Raw genomic sequence first — 25477 nt, 5'->3', positions numbered from 1 at the left:
TAAAGTTGCTACCGTAAAGGCGTCGATGCCGTCGTAAAAGCACGACGTAAAGTTTCTGTCGTAACGGCGTCAAGGCTGTCGTAAAAGCGGCGACGTAAAGTTTCTGCCGTAAAGGTGTCGAGGCCGTCGTAAAAGCGGCGACGTACAGTTGCCGCCGTAAAGGCGTCGAGGCCGTCGTAAAAGCGGCGACGTAAAGTTTCTACCGTAAAGGCGTCGAGGCCGTCGTAAAAGCGGCGACGTAAGGTTTCTACCGTAAAGGCGTCGAGGCCGTCGTAAAATCGGCGACGTAAAGTTTCTACCGTAAAGGCATCGAGGCAGTCGTAAAAATCGACGCCGTAAAGCGTGACCGCTGCCGTAAAGCGCGGCTTGGCTGTGTGGTTGCGTGGGTCGCCATGCCGCTGATGAAAGGCCGCGCGGCTGTGCGCCGCACGCTCGACTACCTGCAGCGGGGCGACGTCATCTTCCGCAGCGCCGTCAAGATCATGGCCATCAACTACAACACGAGCGGCACACGCAGCGACGGCACCAGGTGCGGTCCCCCTGCAAGCCGCCTGCGATGGCGCTTCGCTCGTGTTTGTTTAAGAGCTCTCTCCCTTGCGAGGAACCCGGAGCCCCCCACGTTCTGTCTCTCTCTCTCATAGAGACGTGGGACGTGGTGGGGGGGGGGGTAGAGAAACGCGTGTCCACAAACATTCAGTTTCAAATAAAAGCCCGACTCTGAATGTCGACACCGGTTCACTGGTTTTTGTTTTGTGTCTTGCCTTGCACCACCGCAACGATGGAGTGCCGGGGCGAGGCGGCGCGGCTGACGGGATGCGTCAAACCAACTTCGTGTTGTGGGGACGGGACGGGTTGGAGGAGGGGGGGGTGTAAGGAGCTGCTGGATCGCGTGGTCCGGACGACGCCCTCATTGGTTCCCGAGCTGTCACGTGGAGCGCGAGGCGCGTCGCGATTGGCTGGGGGCGGGGGGGGCGACCTCGCGCGCACGTGCCGCGAACGAGAGTGAATGTCGGAGCGAACCCGGAGCGAGGTTCTCTCCACTGCTGGATGATGGGGTCAAGCTCTGCCTCCCCCCCTCCACCTTCCCCCGCCGCCACTAACGCGGCTGCGCCCCCGTGTCCCGCAGGAAGTTCGTGTTCTTCACGGTGCCGCAAATCCAGTTCAAGAACCCGTGGGTGCAGATCGTGGCGTTCAAGAACGTGACCCCCTCGCCCTTCGTGCGCTTCTACCTGGGTGCGTTCACAGCGACACCCGCTGACGAGAGCGGAGATCCCCACACTCGGGGCCAGTGGCTCTCAGTTGCAAGGCCCCCCCCCCCGCTTTTAAAGGAAGAATAAATTAACCCGTAAAAACAAAGTTTTTCACTAGAAATCCTTTATATGCGTGGCGGCTAGAGTCCTCTCGTCTTCTGGCTTGAGATGGCTGCCACCTATGGGTCAGATGATTGCCTGCCACCATTAAGCAATTGGTAATTAAATATAATTTATTTTTTCCTAAAAAGTGTAAAGTTATGGAAAAAAATTTTCACGAAAATAAATTGTCACGCACAACGAGTCTGTGTGTAAAATGTCAGCTCGATTGGATCACGGGAAGTGGGTTGAAAAACGACCGAAAGATTTACACGGTCGTAAGCGCGCAAGCAAGTGAACTTAATATAAAGGATTTAAAAATCAATATTTTTTAAAACGCCACTTTTTTCAAATTTTCTTTCAAGAAAATTATCACGACGTTTCGACTGCAACACAAGCAATCACCTGATGATGATTGCTTGTGTTGCAGTCGAAACGTTGTGAGAATTTTTATTGTTTAATATTTTTTTTATTTTATTATTTCCCTTCTACGTGACTTTACCGAAAGAACCAAGAATATGAATCCCTGCAGTCACGAAAGCTTTAAATTAAAAAAAATATTTAAGTTCACAGTTTGGTGGGCTTTGCCTGGTAGGATGGGGATGGTTTAGTTTTATTTGCATGTTTTTGTGGGGGAGGGGTGATTTGTTTACCTTGTACGTTGCACTACTGTCGTGTTTTTGTTTTGTTGTGACGTGCTTACCCGCCCCGACTGGACATTTGTGGAAAAGAAGAGCGTTTTAGCTTATCGGATTTCTCCAGTATAAATATTCAAATTCTGGCCCCTACTGGTCTTTCGTGCGGCCCCAGTCAATACACAAATGTGAAAACATCCCCGGCGTGCTGTCAAACCCATTGGTGTTAAATGTGTGGCGACACGTTACACTGACGGCGAAAGTGGCCCCTCTCTGGAAATGAGTGACGAACGCTGCAATTGGGGGGCTCCTTCATCGGCATCATTCACCCGTCGGCATCATTCACTCATCGGCATCATTCACCCGTCGGCATCATTCACTCAGTGGCATCATTCACTCAGTGGCATCATTCACCCATGGGCATCATTCACCCGTCGGCATCATTCACTCATCGGCATCATTCACTCAGTGGCATCATTCACTCATCGGCATCATTCACCCGTCGGCATCATTCACTCAGTGGCATCATTCACTCAGTGGCATCATTCACTCAGTGGCATCATTCACCCATGGGCATCATTCACTCAGTGGCATCATTCACCCATGGGCATCATTCACCCATCGGCATCATTCACTCAGTGGCATCATTCACTCAGTGGCATCATTCACCCATGGGCATCATTCACTCATCGGCATCATTCACTCAGTGGCATCATTCACCCATGGGCATCATTCACCCATCGGCATCATTCACCCATCGGCATCATTCACCCATTGGCATCATTCACCCGTCGGCATCATTCACCCATCGGCATCATTCACCCATCGGCATCATTCACCCATCGGCATCATTCACTCATGGGCATCATTCACCCATGGGCATCATTCACCCATCGGCATCATTCACCCATCGGCATCATTCACCCATGGGCATCATTCACCCATTGGCATCATTCACCCATCGGCATCATTCACCCGTCGGCATCATTCACCCATTGGCATCATTCACCCGTCGGCATCATTCACCCATTGGCATCATTCACCCGTCGGCATCATTCACCCATGGGCATCATTCACCCATGGGCATCATTCACCCATCGGCATCATTCACCCATTGGCATCATTCACCCATCGGCATCATTCACCCATGGGCATCATTCACCCATCGGCATCATTCACCCATTGGCATCATTCACCCATTGGCATCATTCACCCGTCGGCATCATTCACCCATTGGCATCATTCACCCATGGGCATCATTCACCCATGGGCATCATTCACCCATCGGCATCATTCACCCATTGGCATCATTCACCCGTCGGCATCATTCACCCATTGGCATCATTCACCCATTGGCATCATTCACCCGTCGGCATCATTCACCCATCGGCATCATTCACCCATCGGCATCATTCACCCATTGGCATCATTCACCCATGGGCATCATTCACCCATTGGCATCATTCACCCGTCGGCATCATTCACCCATCGGCATCATTCACCCATTGGCATCATTCACCCGTCGGCATCATTCACCCGTCGGCATCATTCACCCATCGGCATCATTCACCCATCGGCATCATTCACCCATTGGCATCATTCACCCATGGGCATCATTCACCCATTGGCATCATTCACCCGTCGGCATCATTCACCCATGGGCATCATTCACCCATTGGCATCATTCACCCATGGGCATCATTCACCCATTGGCATCATTCACCCGTCGGCATCATTCACCCATTGGCATCATTCACCCATTGGCATCATTCACCCATGGGCATCATTCACCCATTGGCATCATTCACCCGTCGGCATCATTCACCCATCGGCATCATTCACCCATTGGCATCATTCACCCATGGGCATCATTCACCCATGGGCATCATTCACCCATTGGCATCATTCACCCATGGGCATCATTCACCCATGGGCATCATTCACCCGTCGGCATCATTCACCCATGGGCATCATTCACCCATGGGCATCATTCACCCATCGGCATCATTCACCCATTGGCATCATTCACCCATGGGCATCATTCACCCATTGGCATCATTCACCCATCGGCATCATTCACCCATGGGCATCATTCACCCGTCGGCATCATTCACCCGTCGGCATCATTCACCCATCGGCATCATTCACCCATGGGCATCATTCACCCATGGGCATCATTCACCCGTCGGCATCATTCACCCGTCGGCATCATTCACCCATGGGCATCATTCACCCATCGGCATCATTCACCCATGGGCATCATTCACCCATTGGCATCATTCACCCATCGGCATCATTCACCCATGGGCATCATTCACCCGTCGGCATCATTCACCCGTCGGCATCATTCACCCATGGGCATCATTCACCCATGGGCATCATTCACCCGTCGGCATCATTCACCCGTCGGCATCATTCACCCATCGGCATCATTCACCCATGGGCATCATTCACCCATGGGCATCATTCACCCATTGGCATCATTCACCCATGGGCATCATTCACCCATTGGCATCATTCACCCATCGGCATCATTCACCCATGGGCATCATTCACCCATGGGCATCATTCACCCATTGGCATCATTCACCCGTCGGCATCATTCACCCATCGGCATCATTCACCCATTGGCATCATTCACCCATGGGCATCATTCACCCATTGGCATCATTCACCCGTCGGCATCATTCACCCATCGGCATCATTCACCCATCGGCATCATTCACCCATGGGCATCATTCACCCATGGGCATCATTCACCCATCGGCATCATTCACCCATGGGCATCATTCACCCATTGGCATCATTCAACCGTCGGCATCATTCACCCATCGGCATCATTCACTCATGGGCATCATTCACCCATCGGCCATGGTCAGGAGTCTGCGACCTGCGGCTCCTTGAGGACTGCTTCGTGACCTTATTCACGTGCGTTGAGGCTGTTGACATTTTTGTTTTTACCGAATTAGAAAAAGAATTGCTCATTGTTATTTTGGTTGCCGACCCTTTGGCACTGCTGGATTAAGTACTCCCCCAAGCCGTTCCCATCTTTCACGCTCCTTGAATATTTTTTTTTTAAATTACGATTCCCATTCGTTTACGGAGTCTAATGACTCTTTATTATGACGGGCCTACCAAGTTACCGCAGTAGGCGGCGATGTTGCTGCTGTGTGTGATCCCAATTGAGTCATTTGCAGGGACATGTTTGGCCAATACTCGGTACATGCAGAACTGGGGCATCGCTAGCATATAGTCAACAATATGATTGTTAAAATGCCATTTTACTGAGAAAAGCGGGGAGAGTTTGCATTCCGACAGCCCCATTATTTCGATTTAAAGCTTTCGTGACTGCAGGGATTCATCTTCTTGGTTCTTTCGGTGAAGTCACGTAGAAGGGAAATAATAAAATAAAAATAAAACATAATAAAATAATTCTCACGACGTTTCGGCCACAACGCAAGCAGCCGTCCTCAGGTGAAGACCAGGTCTGTCGAGAAGACAGCGTCATTCAGACTCTGTCTTCTCGACAGACTTATTTTATTATGTTTTATTTGTATTATTTTATTATTTCCATTCTACGTGACTTCACCGAAAGAACCAAGAAGATGAATCCCTGCAGTCACGAAAGCTTTAAATCGAAATTTAGCCCCATTATTGTCTCGTGTTTGCCCACGGTCAGCTGCCGTTGAGAGTTGTGCACCGCCAACTGGGTCACGCTGGCTGTGGCGGTGTGGTTATGCGCGGTGCGAGCAGACACCGGGGAGCAGATCCTGGTGGACGTGGAGGACAAAACGAACCAGGAGATCACGGCGCACGTCAAGAAGCTCATGGGAAAGTCACCGTGAGTATCTCCTCTGTCCGACGGCCACGGTGATGACAATGATGGCGATTGAAAATTACGAGCACGATGCTGCCAATGCTGACAATTGCGACGATGACGAAAGGACTGTACATGTATGACATCTCGATTTAAAGCTTCTTTCGTGACTGCAGGGATTCATCTTCTTGGTTCTTTCGGTAAAGTCACGTAGAAGGGAAATAATAAAATAATAAAAATAAAACATAATACAATAATTCTCACGACGTTTCGGCCACAACGCAAGCAGCCGTCCTCAGGTGAAGAAACAGGGCTGTCGGAAAGACAGCGTCTGAATGTTTTATTTTTTATTATTTCCCTTCTACGTGACTTTACCGAAAGAACCAAGAAGATGTATGACATCACCAACGTGAACGCCATTGACCCAAAACACGACCAATGACCACGATGAACTTGGCGATTACGACGGTCGATGCTGATTGTAACGATGCTGATGATAACAGTCACAAAGTGAATCGCCAGTGTGACGATGACGACGACGAATGTTGTCACCCCACAGGGAGCAGTTGGCGGAGGACGAACGCGCGCGCCTCGTGCTGTCCAACCCCGCAAACTTTGGCCGCAACGCTCGCTACGAGCGCAAGTGCCTGTGCGAGGTCGAGGGTCAGGTGCCCTGTCCGGCCATTGTGCCACTGCCCAAGGAGATGCGCGGCAAATACCGCAACGCCAAAATGGAGGACACTGCGTAGACGACGGGTGGACGCCGGGGGCAGCAGCAATGACCACGCGGGCAGCAGCAATGACCACGCGGGCACCGGGGCAGCGGTGGGTGTGGTGCGGGCGATGTCGGCGAAACTGGGTGGACGATGGCACCCCCCCCCCTCTCCCCTGCCTCACTACTCGCTTCACGTGACGTGGCCCCCTTTTTGTCATTCCACTGCTGGATGATGGCCTCTCCACGCCGTGTGGGCCACGACGGGTTGCTTGACCGTACTTAACCACGCTGGTTGGTGAAGAGGCCCTTGCAGTGACGGGAGGAAAGATTGAATGCGGGAAACACGGCGGTTTTGCGAGGTAAAACAATCTTCCTCTCCAGTACCCGATTAGTGCAGCGAAGATGCGTGCAGCAATGGATCGTTGTCGTTGATGGGCCCTCTTAAAAGTGGTCGTGGCCCGTGTGAAATTAAGCCGTGGGTCGTATCCATCTGCCCATTGGGCTATCGGTTTCCCACCCCTCTTGCCCTAAACTCTCATCCCGGAATGAACGCCACTCTGAAATCTGTGCACTGCGCTGTACACGAGAGGAATCGGAGCTGTGCGTCAGGTTTTTCATGTTTGTACTTTATGTTTATTGTGCAACGACATTAACCATAACCGCTTCTGGAGAGCGTTTAATAAACACATTGCCTGGGTTGGCGATGCCGACTTAAATCATCGTGGTCTGTTCCCCACACGGTAAACCACTGGCACAGAGTGGCGGCACAAACTCCAGGGCACCCAGTCAGTTGACTCGGTTCTAATCCACACCGCAGCCAATGCCCCTTCAAAGTGAATTCGCTTAATTTGCAAACTTCTAGTTATGGGAATTTAAAAGCATTCGTTTTGATTGCCAAGCAACATCTCGATAGCACAGACTGAGAAAGTGGTACACCATCCACCTACTGTGGACAAGAGGTGACCAACGGGATCTCACGAGTCGTTCTGTGATGTTTACTTCAGAGGCCGTTATCCACAACGGGGGTGATGGTTGCACTGGTTTTACCCCTCGCGATTATAGTGTTGCTATTGCACCACGAGGTGATGAATCCATCTGCATCCCGCGCAGGGCAGCAGTAACCCTGTTAAGAGCCCGGCCCACAAAGCGGACACTATAGAGCTACCTGAGATCCCTTCATGTGACGTTTGGTGCACACAGTCGGGGGCAAACCGTCTTGATGTACAGAGTAATGTAACGTTACTTGGCAATCAAACCGCAAGCCTCAAGAGCTGGAATTCGCGCAAACTGATCGCGGAGCCAAATGTTCGGACCGGGCTTCAAACCCAGGACCCCGTTGGTGCCAGGCTCAGCACTGACCTCCGAACCACCCAGCCGCCTCTGGTTTTTATAAAGTAGAAGAAACACAAACTCGCATCCTGGCACCGGCTGACGCCCAGCACGGCACAAAGAAATAACGTGGACGCCGCCTTTCCTTACTCCCGCCCTGTTTAATTGTGCAACTTTAGAGTGATTGACAGCGACGGCGGCTTCTGGAGGGAGGGGTTGTGGGTAAAGTGACATCATCATGAACGCAAAGCTCCCATTGCCGCTCGACAAGCCCAGAGTAGATGCCTCCCTTGTCGGTACCACCTATGATGGCATCACTGGATTTCTACGTGATATCCAATGGCAATGAGCGAGTTCTTGTTGTACATGTCGCTTGTATTTTAGTCGATGCGAGTAAAAGTATTGCTACCTTCAAACCCATTTCTGCTCTGGCCCATGGACGACACCCACAGGGAGGAACAACCTGCAGCATGGGCACTAGGGCAGGACCAGGCCTGGTTAGTAGCCGGGCAACGTCAATATAAATTCGGTTATTACTCTGGCAACGCATGCAAGTGTAAGAATTTGTAACGTGAGATTTATGTAAATGACGTATTTAGGATAATGGAGCAAATCGACACGAGTGAAGCTTACTATTATGGGACGAATCGTGGCCCCACATCGCGACGATGCATCTGGTCGTGCGCTGTTGTTCCGTGCCCAGGCAGGTTCTTGCGCTCGCAGCGCATGCACCTAATCGCATCTGCAAGAACCAAGCGATTTTACGACTGACGAAGATTATACACCAACGGAATTTGGAACAACGGAGCGAGACGCAACGCCTACGATACAAGGCAGTGCAAACGGGATGGAGAATCGAGTGTTGCGATCGTGACGACTCATTGAGTCGTGGTGGGAGAGAACAGCTGCTGCTCGGGGTCTCGGATTCTCAGCTGGGTGCGGCATGGCGGGGATGGGCAGATTCCACGACTCGCTTCTGCCCCCGGCGACGCAGCAGCAGCAGCAGCAGCAGCCGCCGCCTCTGTTGCCGTCCCGGTTAACGCTGCGGTTGCATGAACCGTAGCGAGACTGCGCGCCGTCCGCTTCACAGTGGACGCTGTCGATGCCGCGAAGTGCTTCGACAGCCGTCGGCCACGCGTGGCCAGCGGCACAGTCCAAATTAGCCACGTTCGAAAATTTACTCAAATCAGGAAACATGGCGGCGATCGTCTGGGCAACTCCTGAATAACAAACTTCACCTTCAAAATCCACGGGCGGCTCTGGGTCACAGAAACCAGCGTTGGCCTTCTCCGAACCACAACAGCAGCGGGCGGGGGTTCGCAGCGCACGACCGTCCGTCGGCACGCACGCAGAGTTAGTGTTGGGAAACTAAATTAAATTCACAGGCAGTGTAATACTTTAGAGGCGACGCCTCGAACGGCGCTACGGAGCCGCGAGCGCAGCGTTAGTGTTACACGTTGGACTTGGTCTAACGAGGGGAGGGGGGTCAGCGCGTCAATAAAGGCAGCGGGCAGTTGTGCGACGGACGCTTCTCGAGGAGTGGCACCGTTCGTTTACTATTCTGTCGATCAGAACCCAGAATCTTAACCCCAATTCGGCTACCCCCAGGGTTAAAATAATATCTTAGTATTGTGATATCAGGGAGGGGGTGTCATTGTCACAGTAAAGTTTGTACCCCGGGGTTTAAATGCCTATCGAATATTTTTTGTATTCAAGTAACTTACCGCTTTCCTCAATGCTATTCAATCCAATAGGAACCACGACTGGCCAATTCTAACACACTCTGTAAAATAAGTTGCACTCATCATCAGCACCAGACAGCAGTGCGTGCAAGCTGACCACCCACTACTGACGCTGCCCACCGCCCTCTGCGCGTTGTCGCCTAAAATCGCGTCGAGCAGCGTTGCGATGATTACATCTGTGGGCAGAAACCTGGATGTGTGGCTCCAATCGCGGTAATCATTAGCCATGGTCAATCCACTTCTGGATGAAGGCCTCTTCAAGCTGTCACCACCTCTTACAAGCCTGCGATGTAACGATCTGCGGAGCACCTGACCACACATTTACAGCAGTGTCGTGCTTACGACCACTGTGGAAAGGATCCTACCCGTTTAGCTTATTCCGGCCACGCTAATTTCACCGCGGTCCAAGCCGCGTTTAGTCAACATACAGGGCAGTGTCACAATATGCACCGCGTGCTGTGCTGACACGCGGCTTCGCATCCCAGGCGTGCAATTGTTGGCACCGGCGTCTGGCGCCAAGCGCTACGGCATCAACCAGACCAGGACGGACTCCCCAGTCCCCGCGAACCGCCACGGACCCACCTCCGCAATGACCGAGCTCTATATTTGTGCACAAGCTCAGCCACGGCCCGCACACCGTTGTCAATCTTCCCAACGGTCGCTATGCGCCAGAGGTCGCAACCGGGTACCCGATACCCGTACCCTACCCGATACCCGGCTACCCGTACCTGGCCAGGTACGGGTAGCCGTTTGCGACCCTGGTGCGGCCGGGTACGGGTAGGCCGTGAGTCACTGGTGAGTAACCGTTTGTCACTCATTTCGGGTAGGGTACGGGTAGGGTACGGGTAAGGAATCAAAACCCGTTTGCGATCTCTGCTATGCGCGCTGGGACGACGAGTCGGTCGCGTTGCTTAAATCGATGGAAATCGTCATCGATGACTTCTTCGTGGCCACCCCAGGGCGGGAAATCCACACCGAGCCGCCACGCTAACCGTGAGTGGCAGAGTGACACCTCCCGTCCACCGGCACACGACAGAAGCGACATTATTCCCCAAGTGTTTTCGTGTTATCGGATCAGTTGAGCAATGGAGCCGATAATCGGTAGTCACGGACTACTTTACGAATCGGAGAGCACGGGTTAGTAATAACAAGGGAGCTGAACCATGGCGGGTCACGCAGACCGGCTCGTCAAACCCAGTTCCCATCCCACTTCACAGAGCAGGTTTCCGACACTTCCCATCGTCGTCGTCATCAACTAGTGTGCAAAGCGGACGGAGATGACGGGCAACCGTGAAATAATAAATGGTCGTTTGGAAGGTCGAGGCCCCAAATGCCCCTTCTTCTACGGTGGTGCGCCAACGCACAGGCCTGTCGGCACGCGCCGTCTTCCCAACTGGCTATTTCCCAAGCCGAACCAGAACCAAACGAGGAAACTCTGACCTCACGGGAAGACGCCTGAAACTGCCTCGGGGCCTCAAACATGGCCACGGTCCGGGCTGAGAGTTTTCGTCATTTCAAGCGAAGATGTCCAGTGGCTTTTGCGGTGGAAACGCAACCTGGCACCCTCCTGAGCCGCGCTGGGCTGGCTCGGCACAGCTCCCGATGCAGCTCGGTTGTGCAGTGGAAAGAGAGGTAAACGTTAATGGGGACTTGTGTAAACCTGACACTTCACTCTTCCCAGACGCTAACGGGGGACCCCCCCCCCCAACATCCCACGTCGCCCAGTTCAGAATCGAGCCAACTCGCTGTGCTATGGGTAGAAAAGCAGCCACTGACACCACGACAGGACGACTCCATCAGAGTCGTCCACTCGCAAAATATTTGCACATCTAGCACACCACACATCCAGTATTTACCACTCAAATGGCTGTGGTGGTTACCAGTCACGTGCCACCTACTCCAAGTCTCTACTAGCGACCCGGAAAATACTGAGCCCTGGCAATAACACAACGGTAACGGATGGTACCAGACGGTAACATCACAATTGTTAACGTTACATTCCCGGCGTCAAATTGCCTAGCTTAGGTGGGTTCCGCTCGATGGGAATGTTACGCCAACCCATGAAACAAGCCAGGCAATCAAGTCCAAAAAGCCAGCCTAAAGCCAAACTTGGCATTCTCATATCGCAAGAAAAAAATTAACTTATCCAAGCACCTACCGCAATACAACCAGCGTCGTCTCCACTCCACCGAACCGGCCGGCGTGGCGGGATGCCAGCCGACGTCTAGGCACCAGAGTGGAAGGTGGCAGCTTTCCCGCGGGCCGTGTGAGTGAAACACCAAAACGGCGATCGGACCACCCCCCCCCCCCGTCATCGGCGTCCCGGTCGGACGAACAACATTGGCCACCCGAGCGCACTGAAGCCCTTGACAGAAAATGATGGAATCCGCCCGACCGGACGGGCGGTGGCTAGAACGGAGCAGCACTGCTGGTTGGTCAGGGCAGGGTCCCCCCCCGCGACGCCGCCGATGGCATCCGGCGAGAGGAGACAACCAGCGCCTGCTGGAGCTCGCGCAGGTTTTGCGTGAGCGCGGCCACCTCCTCGGAGCGCCCGCCGCGTTTGGCGTCAAAGATGAACGCCCGGATGTTGTCGATCTGCTGGCGCAGCAGCTCGGGGTCGATGGCGCCGACGTTACCAGCGCCATCGTCACCATTGTCGTCCACCTCGAAGGGGTTGCTGCCGCCGCTGCTGGCGACTGGGTGGGCTCCACGTCGCCTCCCCGAGTTGTCCTGGTGGAAGGGGTTCGTGGCGTCGCCCGCGTCCTCCTCGAACGGGTTTGCCAGCGACGGTTTTGGCGACTCGTCAGGGCGACGCGAGCTCCGGCCGTTGGCACCAACCTCCTCCTCCTCCTCAAATGGGTTTCCGCTCCCATTGGGCGCCTCGTGCCGACTGGCGCCTGCTCTCTTCGGGGACGGTGTCTGGGCGAAGGGGTTCCCATCCGGGGAGCCCCGAACCGGAATCAGTTCCGCCAATGACCCCCGCTTCCTCCTTCCGCTGCCGGCGACGCCGTCTGCCTCGTCCAACTCGAACGGGTTGAGCGAGGAGGGTTCAGGCGCTGGCAGTGAGGAGGAGGTGGAGGAGGCGGTGGCGTCCGCCGTGCGAGGGCCTGGCGGTACCGTCACTGCTGCCGCCGAGGAGGGGATGGAGGAGCCGGAGTTGGCGAGGGCGGCGCCGGCCCGGGGTCCTGCGTCGTGTGAGCTTGCGTGAACCTGGGCCGTCGTTTGCCACGGAACACCGATCGCTCCACTCTGCTGCTGCTGCTGCTGCCGTTTCGCCGGGTGCTGTTGTCTCGTCATCTGCCAGATAACATCACCATTGGCCAAGATCAGTCCACTGCTGGGTGAGTAAGAAGCATCGGTGCATATTCGACACTGGAGTAACACGGCGATACCCCAGTTCACGTCGGGGATGCGTTCCTGAAAGGTGCGACGACCAATATCGAAACGAAGTGAATCAAAGGAATTTACGAGGTAAGTGGAGGCAGAGGCCGAAGCGACGGACACGAGAAAGGACGGACGAATTTCGATTTAAAGCTTTCGTGACTGCAGGGATTCATCTTCTTGGTTCTTTCGGTAAAGTCACGTAGAAGGGAAGTAATAAAATAATAAAAACAAAACATAATAAAATAATTCTCACTATGAGAAAAATAATAAAAACAAAACATAATAAAATAATTCTCACTATGAGAATTATTTTATTATATTATGTTTTGTTTTTATTATTTTATTACTTCCCTTCTACGTGACTTTACCGAAAGAACCAAGAAGAAAAAGGACGGACGATGCTGCCGGCGCTGTTTAGGCGTGGGGTTGAGGCAACGCAATCCAGGAGGTGGTATTCATAGAGTGACGAGGTATTTGCTTAACGACGTAAAAGGGGGACGACTTTAAGAGGCGGAGATATTTCCTGTTTTAGGTTTCGTGGTCTTCTTCCCAATTGCGTTTTCAGCGTCATGTTGTAATCTATCATCTGGTGGGTGAAAGTCTCGTAGCATCCACAAACCGTCGCTGCACGCGACCTAATTTCATCGCTCCGTCCCACGCATGGACGCCCTCTAGGCCGTGTTGTTTCCCACGGCTGCCAATCCATCGTGAATCTTGACCGCCGTCTTACCGTTCCTTCGAGCGATGATGCATCCTGGCAATGCGGCAATATTGACTGTTGGACTGCACTTCTATGCTCCCCACCTTCAACTTTGCACTGAGCACAGCATGTGGAGTCCCTTATCCAGCAGTGGACTGACAAGACGCCAACACAAGTTGTTAGGCAGTCGTGATTTTCCTCCGTTTACCCCGGCTCACACAAGTCAAGTGCAAGGGAGACCCGCACAGAGGGGTAGGCCCATGCCACAGGGTACCTTGGTCGGCGACGAGAGGTCATGCCAGGGACCGCCGGGCGGCGACGGTCGTTCCGGCTGTCCCCGGACCATGGGCTCCGGCTGTGCGGCTTCCGGCCTCGGCGACGGTGACGGTGCCAGGGCTGTGGCGGTGGCACCATCCCCACGCGATCTTACGGACAACCCTTTTGTGGGGTCGTGCTCCTGCGACCTCGCGGGCGTCCCCATCGTGGGGTCGTGCTCCTGCGACCTCGCGGGCGACCCCATCGTGGGGTCGTGCTCCTGCGACCTCGCTGGTGACCCCGCGGGGCTGTCACGGTGGCTGCGCTCCCGGAGGAGGTGGAGCTGGCGAGCCTGGAACTCCTCGTCCTCTTCGGCCTGCAGGGCCACCCGCTGCGCCAGCTGATGATGAAGAAAGCGCACACAGCGTCGGGGGATCTTAACAGCGAGCATCAGCTCTGTACGTCCGTCTGTCCGTCACAAGATTATCCTAGATTTGAAGCTTTCGTGACTGCAAGGATTCATACTCTTAGTTCTTTCGGTAAAGTCACGTAGGTAAAAGATGAAATTAAAATTAATAAAAATAAAATGATAAAATCACGACGTTTCGGAGGCAACACAAGTCTCCGTCATCAGGTGGGACCGTCACAGCTAGATTTGCTGCCTCACTTGATCACTTGATGCAGCTAATCTGGCTGTGACGGTCCCACCTGATGACGGAGACTTGTGTTGCCTCCGAAACGTCGTGATTTTTAAATTTAATTATTTTATTTTAATTAATTTTAATTTCATTTTTTACCTACGTGACTTTACCGAAAGAACTAAGAGTACAAGATTATCCGTTGTGAACAGAATTACAGGGCGAGGTTCCATTGCTGCGAGGCACTCAACCGAGAGCAAAAAGGGATCATAGTGTTGCGCAAAATATAGGAGGCAAAAACCAGGGCGATAAGAAACTATTGGAAAATACGCGATCGCATTTTGTTCTGACAGCTCTGCCGCCGAGGACAAATGCGGAAGTGGAGTTACATCATCCATGCGTACGCATTAAAAACAAAGTCAATAGCTGGCCAGATGCCCGAGGCATCAGAGGATGTCTCCATCTTAGAAAGTCGCCGGTCGCTTTGACTAAACTGCACCGCTAGGGGAACCCAAAAAGTCACTAAAATCTAGCGGCAACATCGCCGCGTTTACAGCACGGCATGGGCGCGTTGGGTGGAGCCCGCACCTCCATCTGCTGCGCGTCGTACTCCTGCTGCAGCTGCTGCAGGTTCTCACGCAGCGTGCGCGCCTCGTCCACGCGCCCCGCCGCCACCGCCTGCCGCACGTAGCTGCGGATGTTGCCGATCTGCTGCAGCAGCGGGTCGTCCAACTCGCCGATGGGGCCGCCGTGCCCTTCCACGCCTGACGCCGGCACGCCGCTCTCGGGCAGCCACCCGGTAGCGCTGTCCACCGCGGGCCGTTGGTGCCGGGGCTGGGGCTGCTGCTGCTGCTGGCGCTGCTGCTGCTGGCGCTGCTGCTGGGAGTCGAGCGAAGTCTGTGTTCGGAATGCAGACGCACGCGGTTCGTACGTCATCGTGCGGGTCTCAGATGGTCAGGTTACGTGACGATGGCAGGTGAAGAAAAATGCAATGTTGATCGTTCCCTTGAGGTTAATTACGAGGAAAGTACCTGACCAGGGGGTGGGGTGGAGCAGTGATCTGAGCACTGCGCAATTAACCCAGTCGTGCACGAGTGACTTTCACTTTGTCGTGTCTGTTTTCATGCGTGTGTCTGTGTCCGCATTTGCCTCTGTGCATTCATCTGTCCACACGTGTCCCCCCTGTGTGCAAGTGGATCTGCCCGTGTGCGTGCGTGGACACGTCTGTCCGTGTGCGTCTGCCCACGCGCATCCACACATATACACGCGTCTGTGTGCGTTTGCGTCCGTGCACATCTATCCACATGCAAGCATCTGCCTGTGGAGGCGTGCGCGCACACCTGTACGCACGCACGTGTACCTGTGCATCTCTGTCCTGTGCACGCGTGCCTGCCTGTGCACGTGTCTGCGTGCACGTGTCTGCGTGCGTGTGTCTGCGTGCGCGTGTCTGCGTGCGCGTGTCTGCGTGCGTCTGCGTGCGTGTGTCTGCGTGCGCTCGCCTGTCTCTCCTGCATGACGCGGCTCTCCGCCTCACGCCTCCGCCCCTCCTTCAGCTCCTCGTAGCGATCGTCCGTCGGAAGCGACTGCAGCCCCAGCAGTTTTTCCTGCGGCGTGCGCGCGACACCCGCGACCGGTCAACTCCCCACAGCACCGGCTCACGGTGCAACCCCCCCCCCCCCCCCCCCCAGCGACTCCCCTCCGCCGTTCTGGTGCCAATCCGGCAGCTACGAGGCAGCCAAAGGCAGCGCCAGTGGAGGGGGGGCAGGGGGGCGAGTGCCCCGTAAATTGGTAGACTCGAGAAGGGCAAAAATAGACTTCAGCCCCCTCCTCACCCCTCAACACAACTCCTTGGGGACAGGAAAGTGCAAGCCAAGGTACGCATTATCAACTCGCTCTGTACCGTTAATATCTGCAGTACACCGCAAATGCATTGTACATTACTAGACGCTGAGTAACAGCCACATGATGGAACACGCCCAACAGGGGATATATTCATCCTGGCGATTGAGCGACGAAATCGGCTCATGTGCAGCAGTGGGTAGATCATGGAGTATGATGATGATGATGATGTTGGGGATAATGATGACGACGACGTCCCACAGATGACAAGACAACAGCAGCTAGCGGAGGCAGCAAAAGTGTCCGCACCTGCACGAAGAGGCTCACACTGTAGCGAATCATCTTCTGCAGCTTCAGTGCCTTGGCATGAGGGGGGGGGTCATCCTTGACACCCAGGTTCAGGATCTTCTTGCTGTACAGAAAGTGGGGGGAGGGGCGCACAGAGGGGGATTAGAGGGGAGAGAGGCCACAGCCAGCGGGAACGGATCTCGGCGCGCGCGTAACGATGGATTGGTTCATGGAGCCAACTCGTTTGAACGCTAACGAACCGATTAACCTCTGACCCCAGCGCTCACCTGATGATATCCACCAGCTCGTACAGCTTCATCAGCTCCATGCGCATCGCATTGCCCTGGTCCAGGGTGTAGGTCGTCTCGCCGGCGCTGCAACAACAACTCGCCTCCGATTAGCACGGTTGGCTACGTACGGTGCGAAAGAAGTTCAACATACGTACAGCGGAGGTGGGAGGATGAGGGGCGGTCAGGGTAGGGGAGAGGGCAGCACGAGCGTAGTGGGTCAGGATCGTCAACATTTGGTGTGCGGCAATGGGTGGTCACGCACGACGGATCGTCGCACGCTGCGATGAATTGTCACGATCGGAGTGGGCGGGAGCGTCACTACTCAGTGCTGTGGCGCCACTCACTTCAGGGAGTCGGCCATCCTGCCGTACTCGGGCGCCAGCTGCTCCACCTTCACCATGTTCTGATGCAGCTTCTGAAGGATTAAGGTGGGCAGTGTGAGCAGAATGTTAAGAGATTAAAAACGGACCACTGAGCCTATGGGTCTATATGTGAGTCTATGGGTGTTTCAATAAATCAAAGGGTATCTATGCGAGTCGATAGGTCTCTGACAACCTAGTTTCATCACAACAAAGTCTATGCAAGTCTATGGATCTCCATGCAAGTCTATGTGTCTCAATGTATGTCACTGGTGACCAGGCTGAGACCACCAACTTTCTACCACTGAAAACCCGGTTTAATCACAACCAAGTCTACGTAAGTCTATGAGTCTCCATGTGAGGCTATGCAAGTCCATGACCCTCGGTGTCATTCCATGTATCTCCAAGCACGTCTCTTGTACTCCATGCGAGTCAATGGCGACAAGGCTGATACACACTCCCTACGCTACAGAACCCGGAATAACCACGGTTCCACCCCGTGATCTCAGCAGCGCCAGCTCCGCATCTCCACATCCCGACCCTCTGATTGTCAGCGCCCCTCCTGCCGGCACCCGCACCTCATAGAGCGCCACGATGGCCGGCTGCCGGTGCTGCTCGTCCATCTGGTGCTCGTGCCGCACCAGCGCCTCGCGGCAGTGCCGGCAGCACCGCACCCGGTCGTCGTCCTTGTCCTCCAGGAGCAACGAACCCACGCTGCTGGTGCTGCCGCGCCGCCGGTGCCCGCCGCCCTCGCCGGGCCGGCCAGCTGCCCTGGCACCGGCGGCGCTGCCACCGGACCAGGCCGTGGGCAGAGACGCGGATGATCCGGCCAAGCTCGATACGCGGTTGGCGCTCGTCAGCTTGTCTGCGTCGCACAGAGGGGAGTTTAGGGTCGCTCATCGCCATCGTCTGTATGTTGCTGGATGAAACCGAGCCCGTCTCTCATGGTCGCGCTGTTACTCGCCAGTAGATAGTAAAGCGGGTCCTGTGGTTTTGCCTACAGCGCGCTTTTCACAAACACGACAGCACAATTAATTATCACAATTCCATTCGGCAGTCGAATATTTTGTCATATTTTGTTCAAAAAGGCTTCTTGTTTTGTTCCTCTCTATAGTCTGTCTCATCTGTACAGATGCGTTCACGAAATGCAACACTCGCACACTGTTAGCAGATCATTCGAATCCATTACAACCATCGATTCTGACTCGCACGATATGAAGAATTATACCTCGAGCATAAGAGAAGACTTTAATCGACGCATAATTACGCACCTCGGACCACCTGACCGCCCGAATTACATTGTCCTTTAAACTCAAGCTAGCGCTGCGCAGCCGGTGCCTTGCAGCCAGCAGAGTGGGACGCACCGGCGAAGGCGATGGTGAGGAAGTGCGTGCAGCGCTTGCACATGATGGAGCCGCAGAGCCGGCAGTGGTGGCGGCGGCTCGTCACCGAAAACCCGCGGCCGCAGTCGGGGCAGCACGGCACGTCCTCGTCGCTCACCCACGTCACCACCGACCGCTCCAGCACTACCGCCGTGTGTGAAGAGGGGGGCGAGTATAGGGCAGTGGAGACAGCACAGCAGAGAGAGGTCCCTGGGTGAATAACTGGCACGAGTAAATATTTTTCGATATTGTTCGAACGCAGCGACATTTCGTGCAGAAATATTTCAAGGAAAGCGGAGGCCTAAATTTCGATTTGAAGCTTTCGTGACTGCAGGGATTCAGCTTCTTGGTTCTTTCGGTAAAGTCACGTAGAAGGGAAATAGGAAAGTAATAATAAAAATAAGTTTATAATAAAAGAATAAAATTTATTTTATTATTTCCCTTCTACGTGACTTTACCGAAGGAACCAAGAAGATGAAAGCGGAGGCCTCACCTTTCCTCTTGGCCGGGTCGGTGTTCATGCGATCAAACGACGTCAGCTGATTGAGAGAAAGCGGAGACAACACAGTGGGAAACATGCTCAGCGAGACATTGCCGCTCCACTCAGCTTGAACTTTCATCAGCGTGGGCTCTCACACCGTGACAGGGTTTACGTGTAGAAACGTATGTGCCTCCCCTCCGTCTTCACAGCACTGTGAGCAATTACGGCGGAGATTTAGATTTTAATAAAATTACCGGATCACCCGTTCACCAAATCACCTGAAATGCAGCAAATCTCAGAAGCTAAGCTGATTTAAGCCTGGATAGTTCTTGGATTGGCGACCACCAACTACAAAACAGGTGTTTGTAGGCTGCCGCATGGCTACATTCTGGGCAGACAATGTGCCACACGGGGGTCCAAGGTCCACATCTCTTATATCTATGAGATTTTTTTGGCAGTATCAAGAATGATGAGAAAATCAGAATAGGCTTTACCCTTTCTGGAAATAAAACAGGCGTTAAGAAGGCTGTCTCTGGTGTAGGCTAATCAGTTTCAAATACAATGTTTATATTATCAGAGCAAGTATGTGTGACTAATGCAGTTTTCGATTTAAAGCTTTCGTGACTGCAGGAATTCATCTTCTTAGTTCTTTCGGTAAAGTCACGTAGAAGGGAAATAATAAAATAATAAAAATAAAACATAATAAAATAATTCTCACGACGTTTCGGCCACAACGCAAGCAGCCGTCCTCAGGTGGAGAACAGGTCTGTCGAGAAGACAGTCGTGAGAAATATTTTATTATGTTTTATTTTTATTATTTTATTATTTACATTCTACGTGCCTTTATCTATTTAGTGTTTAAACAACTTAACACCTGTTTTATTGCCAAGTCTAGTCCACATCTCTTGCTCTTTGTATTCGGCCTCTACCTGCAGGGCGACGGACTCCCCGCGTCGTGCCGGGCAGTGGCTTAACACAAGGGGCTCTGCATGTCCACGTTTAGATGTTGCGGCGTTACGCGTGGGGAGAGAGAAACCACGAAGGGTGGACTCACCTTCTCTAGGCGGATGAGCAGCCTGTTCATCTCGATGACGGAGCGGTCAATTCGAGCCGCCCTCACCCTCTTAAAGTCGTCCAAGTGACTTCGTTCCAAACCTAAAAAACAAACATCAGCTCCGCTCGGTGACACGAGACGCACGCACGAGCAGCCGCACGTGTCCATGTAGCCACTGAACCTCATGGGAGGGTCACGGGGCGAGGACAAGGGTTCATTCCAGCCGGGCAAGTTCAGGTCAGCGATCTGTAAAATATTTCCACAATCGGTAGATATGAACCCATAGACTTACAAAAAACCCAGACTTGGGCTAAATAACCTTATAAAGGACCCACAGACTTGCATAGCACCCACAGACTTACATCGGACTCATCGACTTACATGGGACCAGGGATTAAGTCCAGCAAAGTCGACGAGCTGGGAAGCATATCCGCAATCGGCACACCACATCCACCATACCTCTCATTGTGGCTGTGGTAAGTACTAGTCGTGGGCCACCTACTCCAGTCGACCAATGACCCAAATATATTCAGTGATAAAAAATTCAGGCCGAGGGTACGAGAGTTCGTCTGACCCGGTCCGACCCGGTCCCACCTACCGGGTTCCTGGGGCTCCCACATCCACGTGTCAATGCCTCCCGTCGTCACCACCGCTGCTGCCACCAAGTCAGCTGCTCCATCTGTGCCCGGGTCCACCCTCTCGTCCCTCTTCAGCAGCTTGCTCTTGGCCCTGCCGAGGAGATCTAAACACACGCGCCACCAGGCACATGTGAGGGCAAATCCACGGTGTATGGGGCATGTCCGTGTTGCAGTGGGCACGTGCGGTGTCGTAGCAGGGCAGGCACGTAGTCTGTGGGGCATGTCCGTGGTGCAGTGAGCACGTGCGGAGTCGTAGCGAGGGCGAGCGCGCACTCTTGATGTGGTGCACCACGTGGCGGTCGTCCTCCGAGTGCGCGTCCTCGTAGTGCGCCTGCAGCTGGTACACGGAGGGGAAGTCGCGCACACACATGGGGCACAGGAAACCCTCCCGGATCTCGGGCCCCGTGTCTCCGTCCGTGTCCCCCATCTCACGGCCGGTAGAGGTGAATCCTCTCTCCTTGCCGGGGGGCACCAGGTGCTAGCCGGCAGCAGACGGACCTGCGGGGTTGAGATCGGAAATCTTTAGTTGTGATGGCAAGTTGAAGCCTGCTGGTCTACGTTTGTATTTGAAAACTGTATTGGCAGAGGCCTTCATCCAGCAGTGGATTGTCCGTGGCTGATGATGACGTGAAATTCAATGTTTCATCAACAGCCAGAGGATCACAGTCCTCAAAGTCTAAAATCAACAAGCACTACTTGTAAGGGATCAGTCAAGTCCACACTTTAGTTTCGTGCCGACTGATTAGTAAGCAACCCGTCAGCACTATAGTAGGTAGATAGTAATTAGTTTAACACGTAGCAGGCTTTCGCGACCAATAGTATTCATAATCAACGTTTTTGGGTTTAGATCGCGTTATTTATAAATGTGTCGTAACCCTTCACCACCCGACACGGCCAATCAGCAAAAAAAAAAGTATCACGTTGACAAAAGACAAAATAGTTCACTGACATTTTATTGCTGATTGGCCGTGTCGGGTGGTGGAGGGTTACGACACATTTATAAATAACGCGATCTAACCCAAAAACGTTGATTATGAATAAATATTAATTATTAAGCACGGATTGTGGCGAGTAAGCTATTAGGAAGCACTGCTGCCGTCAAACAGCGGTGCGTTATCAGCAAACACGACAGCTATCCGGCTGATGAGTGGGCGGCTGACTGTAGAGAGGATAGTAAGTGCTCTACAGTAAGCTCTGTCGGGATGGTGTCTAGGGATAGTAAGTGCTCTACAGTAAGCTCTGTCGGGATGGTGTCTAGGGATAGTAAGCGCTCTACAGTAAGCTCTGTCGGGATGGTGTCTAGGGATAGTAAGCGCCAGAGGTGTGGACTCGAGTCATGTGACTTGGACTCGAGTCAGACTCGAGTCATGAATTTGATGACTTGCGACTCGACTTGGACTTGCATAACAATGACTTTGTCCCACCTCTGGTAAGCGCTCTACAGTAAGCACGGGAACTCTGTCGGGATGGTGTCTAGGGGATTGTGCGATGGTTAAGGAGTTGGTAGGAGCGAGTGCAGAATAGAGTGGAGGGGAGAGTGGGGGTCGTGGAGTGAGTGGGGTCGAGTGAGTGCGGGGTAGTAGTAGAGTGGGTGGTAGTAGTAGAGTAGTAGTAGAGTGAGTGAGTGGTAGTAAAGTAGTAGTAGTGGTAGAGAAGTAGTGGTAGTAGTATAGTAGTAGTGGTAGTAGTATAGTAGTAGTGGTAGTAGTATAGTAGTAGTGGTAGTAGTATAGTAGTAGAGTAGTGGTAGTAGTAGTAGAGTGAGTGGTTGTACTGAGTGAGTAGCAGTGTAGTAGAGTAGTGGCAGTAGTGTAGTAGTGGTAGTAATAGTAGTGTAGTAGTATAGTAGTAGTAGTATAGTAGTAGTAGAGTGAGTGGTAGTAGTGAGTGAGGTAACCTGCTGCTCCCTCTGCTTTGATTTCGTGAGGAGGAGGAGGAGGCGTCGTCGCCTTTCCCGCCCTCGCGCCACCGCCCAGCGCCACGCTCTGTGGACCCAGCACCACCACCGCCACCACCACCACCAGCAGCGTGTTTGACTGCCTCGCTACCCCCCCCTCCTCCTACACCCCCGGACTGACGGTCGCCTCTACGGTCCCCACGGTCGCCACGACCCCCTCTGTTTTGGTTCTTCACGGAGCTCGCGACACTTCTCTGGCCGGGGGGGGGGGCGGGGCGCGAGTCCCCCCCTCAGTGTCGGCGCGTCCGATTGGATCCCCGCACTCGGCCAATCACGGCGAGGAGGGGGCAGAGGTGGTTGTGGGTGGGGGGGTTGTGGGTGGGGGGGTTTGGGTGGAGGCGGTTGTGGATGGGGTGGGGGTGTGGATGGGGGGGGGTGGCGGTTGTGGGTGGGGGGGTGGCGGTTGTGGGTGGGGGTAGTGGGTGGGGGTAGTTGTGGGTGGGGGGGGTATGGGTGGGGGGGGTTGTGGATGGGGGGGGGGCGGTTGTGGGTGGGGGGGGGTGGCGGTTGTGGGTGGGGGTGGCGGTTGTGGGTGGGGGGGGGGTGGCGGTTGTGGGTGGGGGTAGTGGTTGTGGGTAGTTGTGGGTGGGGGGGTATGGGTGGGGGGGGGTTGTGGATGGGGGGGGGGGGGGGTTGTAGGTGGGGGGGGGTGGATAGGGGGGGGCGGTTGTAGGTGGGGGGGTTGTGGGTGGGAGGTCGTTTTACCCCCGGCGCCTGTGAATTCAACAAATCGGACAGCCAGACCCAATAGTCGATGGGTGATGATCTTGCCTGTATATGGTTCCTCGCGGGATCGTGAATCGACGCTAATCGTATCGACTCGGCTAAGCCGATTCGTAGCAAGCCAGCTCAAAGTCGATCGTGAACTTGCGGGTTAATCGTCGTGTCGAACCATCCCCAATCGATTCACGGATCGAGTGATCCCATTGGGTCGTATGGTGTCGCGTGACATGATCCCCCCCCTCCTTTTTTGATTGGCTAATATCTGAACGATTGGCGATTTTGTCGTACTTTGTATCAATTAATCCATCCACAACGTCAACCCGACGTCCCATTGACCGAGCTGCGTGCGGACTTCTAGGCGGCAAATCCCCCTCCGATTGTCTCGCGGGTGGACAGGCGACGAGTTTGCTCGCTTGGGGAAAGGGCGCGCGGTGATTCGCCGTCGCTGAGACAAATGTGGGGCCGTGTTGGTGCAGAGGAAGGCGTACCCGCCCGCCACACCCCCTACTCCAGATACCCCCCCCCACCTTCTACACCCCCTCCGCCCCCCCCCCCCCGCTTCACCCCCTCCTTCCGAAACCCCCCCCAACCTTCCACACCCCCTCCGCCTCCCCCCGCCTCACACCTCCCCCCACTTCCCACACCTCCTCTGTCTCACACCCCCCCCCCGTCTCACACCCCCCCCCCCGTCTCACACACCCCCCGCCTCACACCCCCCCCGCCTCACACCCCCCCCGTCTCACACCCCCCCCCCCCGTCTCACCCCCCCCCCGTCTCACCCCCCCGTCTCACACCCCCCCCGCCTCACACCCCCCCGCCTCACACCCCCCCTCCGTCTCACACCCCCCCCCCCCGTCTCACCCCCCCCCCCCGTCTCACCCCCCCGTCTCACACCCCCCCGCCTCACACCCCCCCGCCTCACACCCCCCCCCCGCCTCACACCCCCCCTCCGTCTCACACCCCCCCGCCTCACACCCCCCCGCCTCACACCCCCCCCCGCCTCACACCCCCCCCCCGCCTCACACCCCCCCTCCGTCTCATACCCCCCCGCCTCACACCCCCCCGCCTCACACCCCCCCCCCCGCCTCACACCCCCCCTCCGTCTCACACCCCCCCGCCTCACACCCCCCCGCCTCACACCCCCCCGCCTCACACCCCCCCCCGCCTCACACCCCCCCCCCGCCTCACACCCCCCCCGCCTCACACCCCCCCCCGCCTCACACCCCCCCCCCGCCTCACACCCCCCCTCCGTCTCACACCCCCCCGCCTCACACCCCCCCGCCTCACACCCCCCCCCGCCTCACACCCCCCCCCCCGCCTCACACCCCCCCCCGCCTCACACCCCCCCTCCGTCTCATACCCCCCCGTCTCACACCCCCCCGCCTCACACCCCCCCGCCTCACACCCCCCCCCCGCCTCACACCCCCCCTCCGCCTCACACCCCCCCCCGTCTCACACCCCCCCGCCTCACATCCCCCCCCCGTCTCACACACCCCCCCCCGTCTCACACACCCCCCCGCCGTCTCACACCCCCCCCCCCGCCTCACACCCCCCCCGCCTCACACCCCCCCGCCTCACACCCCCCCGTCTCACACCCCCCCCCGTCTCACCCCCCCCGTCTCACACCCCCCCGCCTCACACCCCCCCCCCGCCTCACACCCCCCCCCCCCCGTCTCACCCCCCCCCCGTCTCACACCCCCCCTCCGTCTCACACCCCCCCCCGTCTCACCCCCCCCCCCGCCTCACACCCCCCCCCGCCTCACACCCCCCCCCGTCTCACCCCCCCCCCCCCGTCTCACACCCCCCCTCCGTCTCACACCCCCCCGTCTCACCCCCCCCCCCGCCTCACACCCCCCCCCGCCTCACACCCCCCCCCGTCTCACCCCCCCCCGTCTCACACCC

General features: G+C 55.2%; 2 protein-coding genes across 2 annotated transcripts; one reads left to right on the top strand and one right to left on the bottom strand.

Moving 5' to 3' along the window:
- Window positions 1-348: 348 nt before the first annotated feature.
- On the top strand, window positions 349-7226 carry MRPS25 (mitochondrial ribosomal protein S25). The gene is made up of 4 exons (XM_078876481.1): window positions 349-529; window positions 1127-1233; window positions 5738-5825; window positions 6361-7226. The coding sequence occupies exons 1-4, from the start codon at window positions 393-395 to the stop codon at window positions 6548-6550; spliced, it is 522 nt and encodes a 173-aa protein (XP_078732607.1). The 5' UTR covers window positions 349-392; the 3' UTR covers window positions 6551-7226.
- RBSN (rabenosyn, RAB effector) lies at window positions 7127-23164 on the bottom strand. The gene is made up of 14 exons (XM_078876480.1): window positions 22793-23164; window positions 21169-21393; window positions 20856-20999; window positions 20258-20358; window positions 19216-19261; window positions 18705-18866; window positions 17919-18205; window positions 17326-17396; window positions 16979-17065; window positions 16713-16815; window positions 16064-16168; window positions 15153-15461; window positions 13946-14326; window positions 7127-12884 (listed from the first exon to the last, which is right to left on the bottom strand). Exons 2-14 carry the CDS (start codon window positions 21320-21322, stop codon window positions 12024-12026), a joined length of 2811 nt encoding a protein of 936 aa, XP_078732606.1. The 5' UTR covers window positions 21323-21393; window positions 22793-23164; the 3' UTR covers window positions 7127-12023.
- Window positions 23165-25477: the final 2313 nt, after the last annotated feature.

Source organism: Lampetra fluviatilis, chromosome 44 (assembly GCF_964198595.1).
Source record: "Lampetra fluviatilis chromosome 44, kcLamFluv1.1, whole genome shotgun sequence".
NCBI lineage: Eukaryota > Metazoa > Chordata > Hyperoartia > Petromyzontiformes > Petromyzontidae > Lampetra > Lampetra fluviatilis.
The sequence above is the reverse complement of the archived record's forward strand: the minus strand, read 5'-3'. Positions and strand labels throughout refer to the sequence as shown.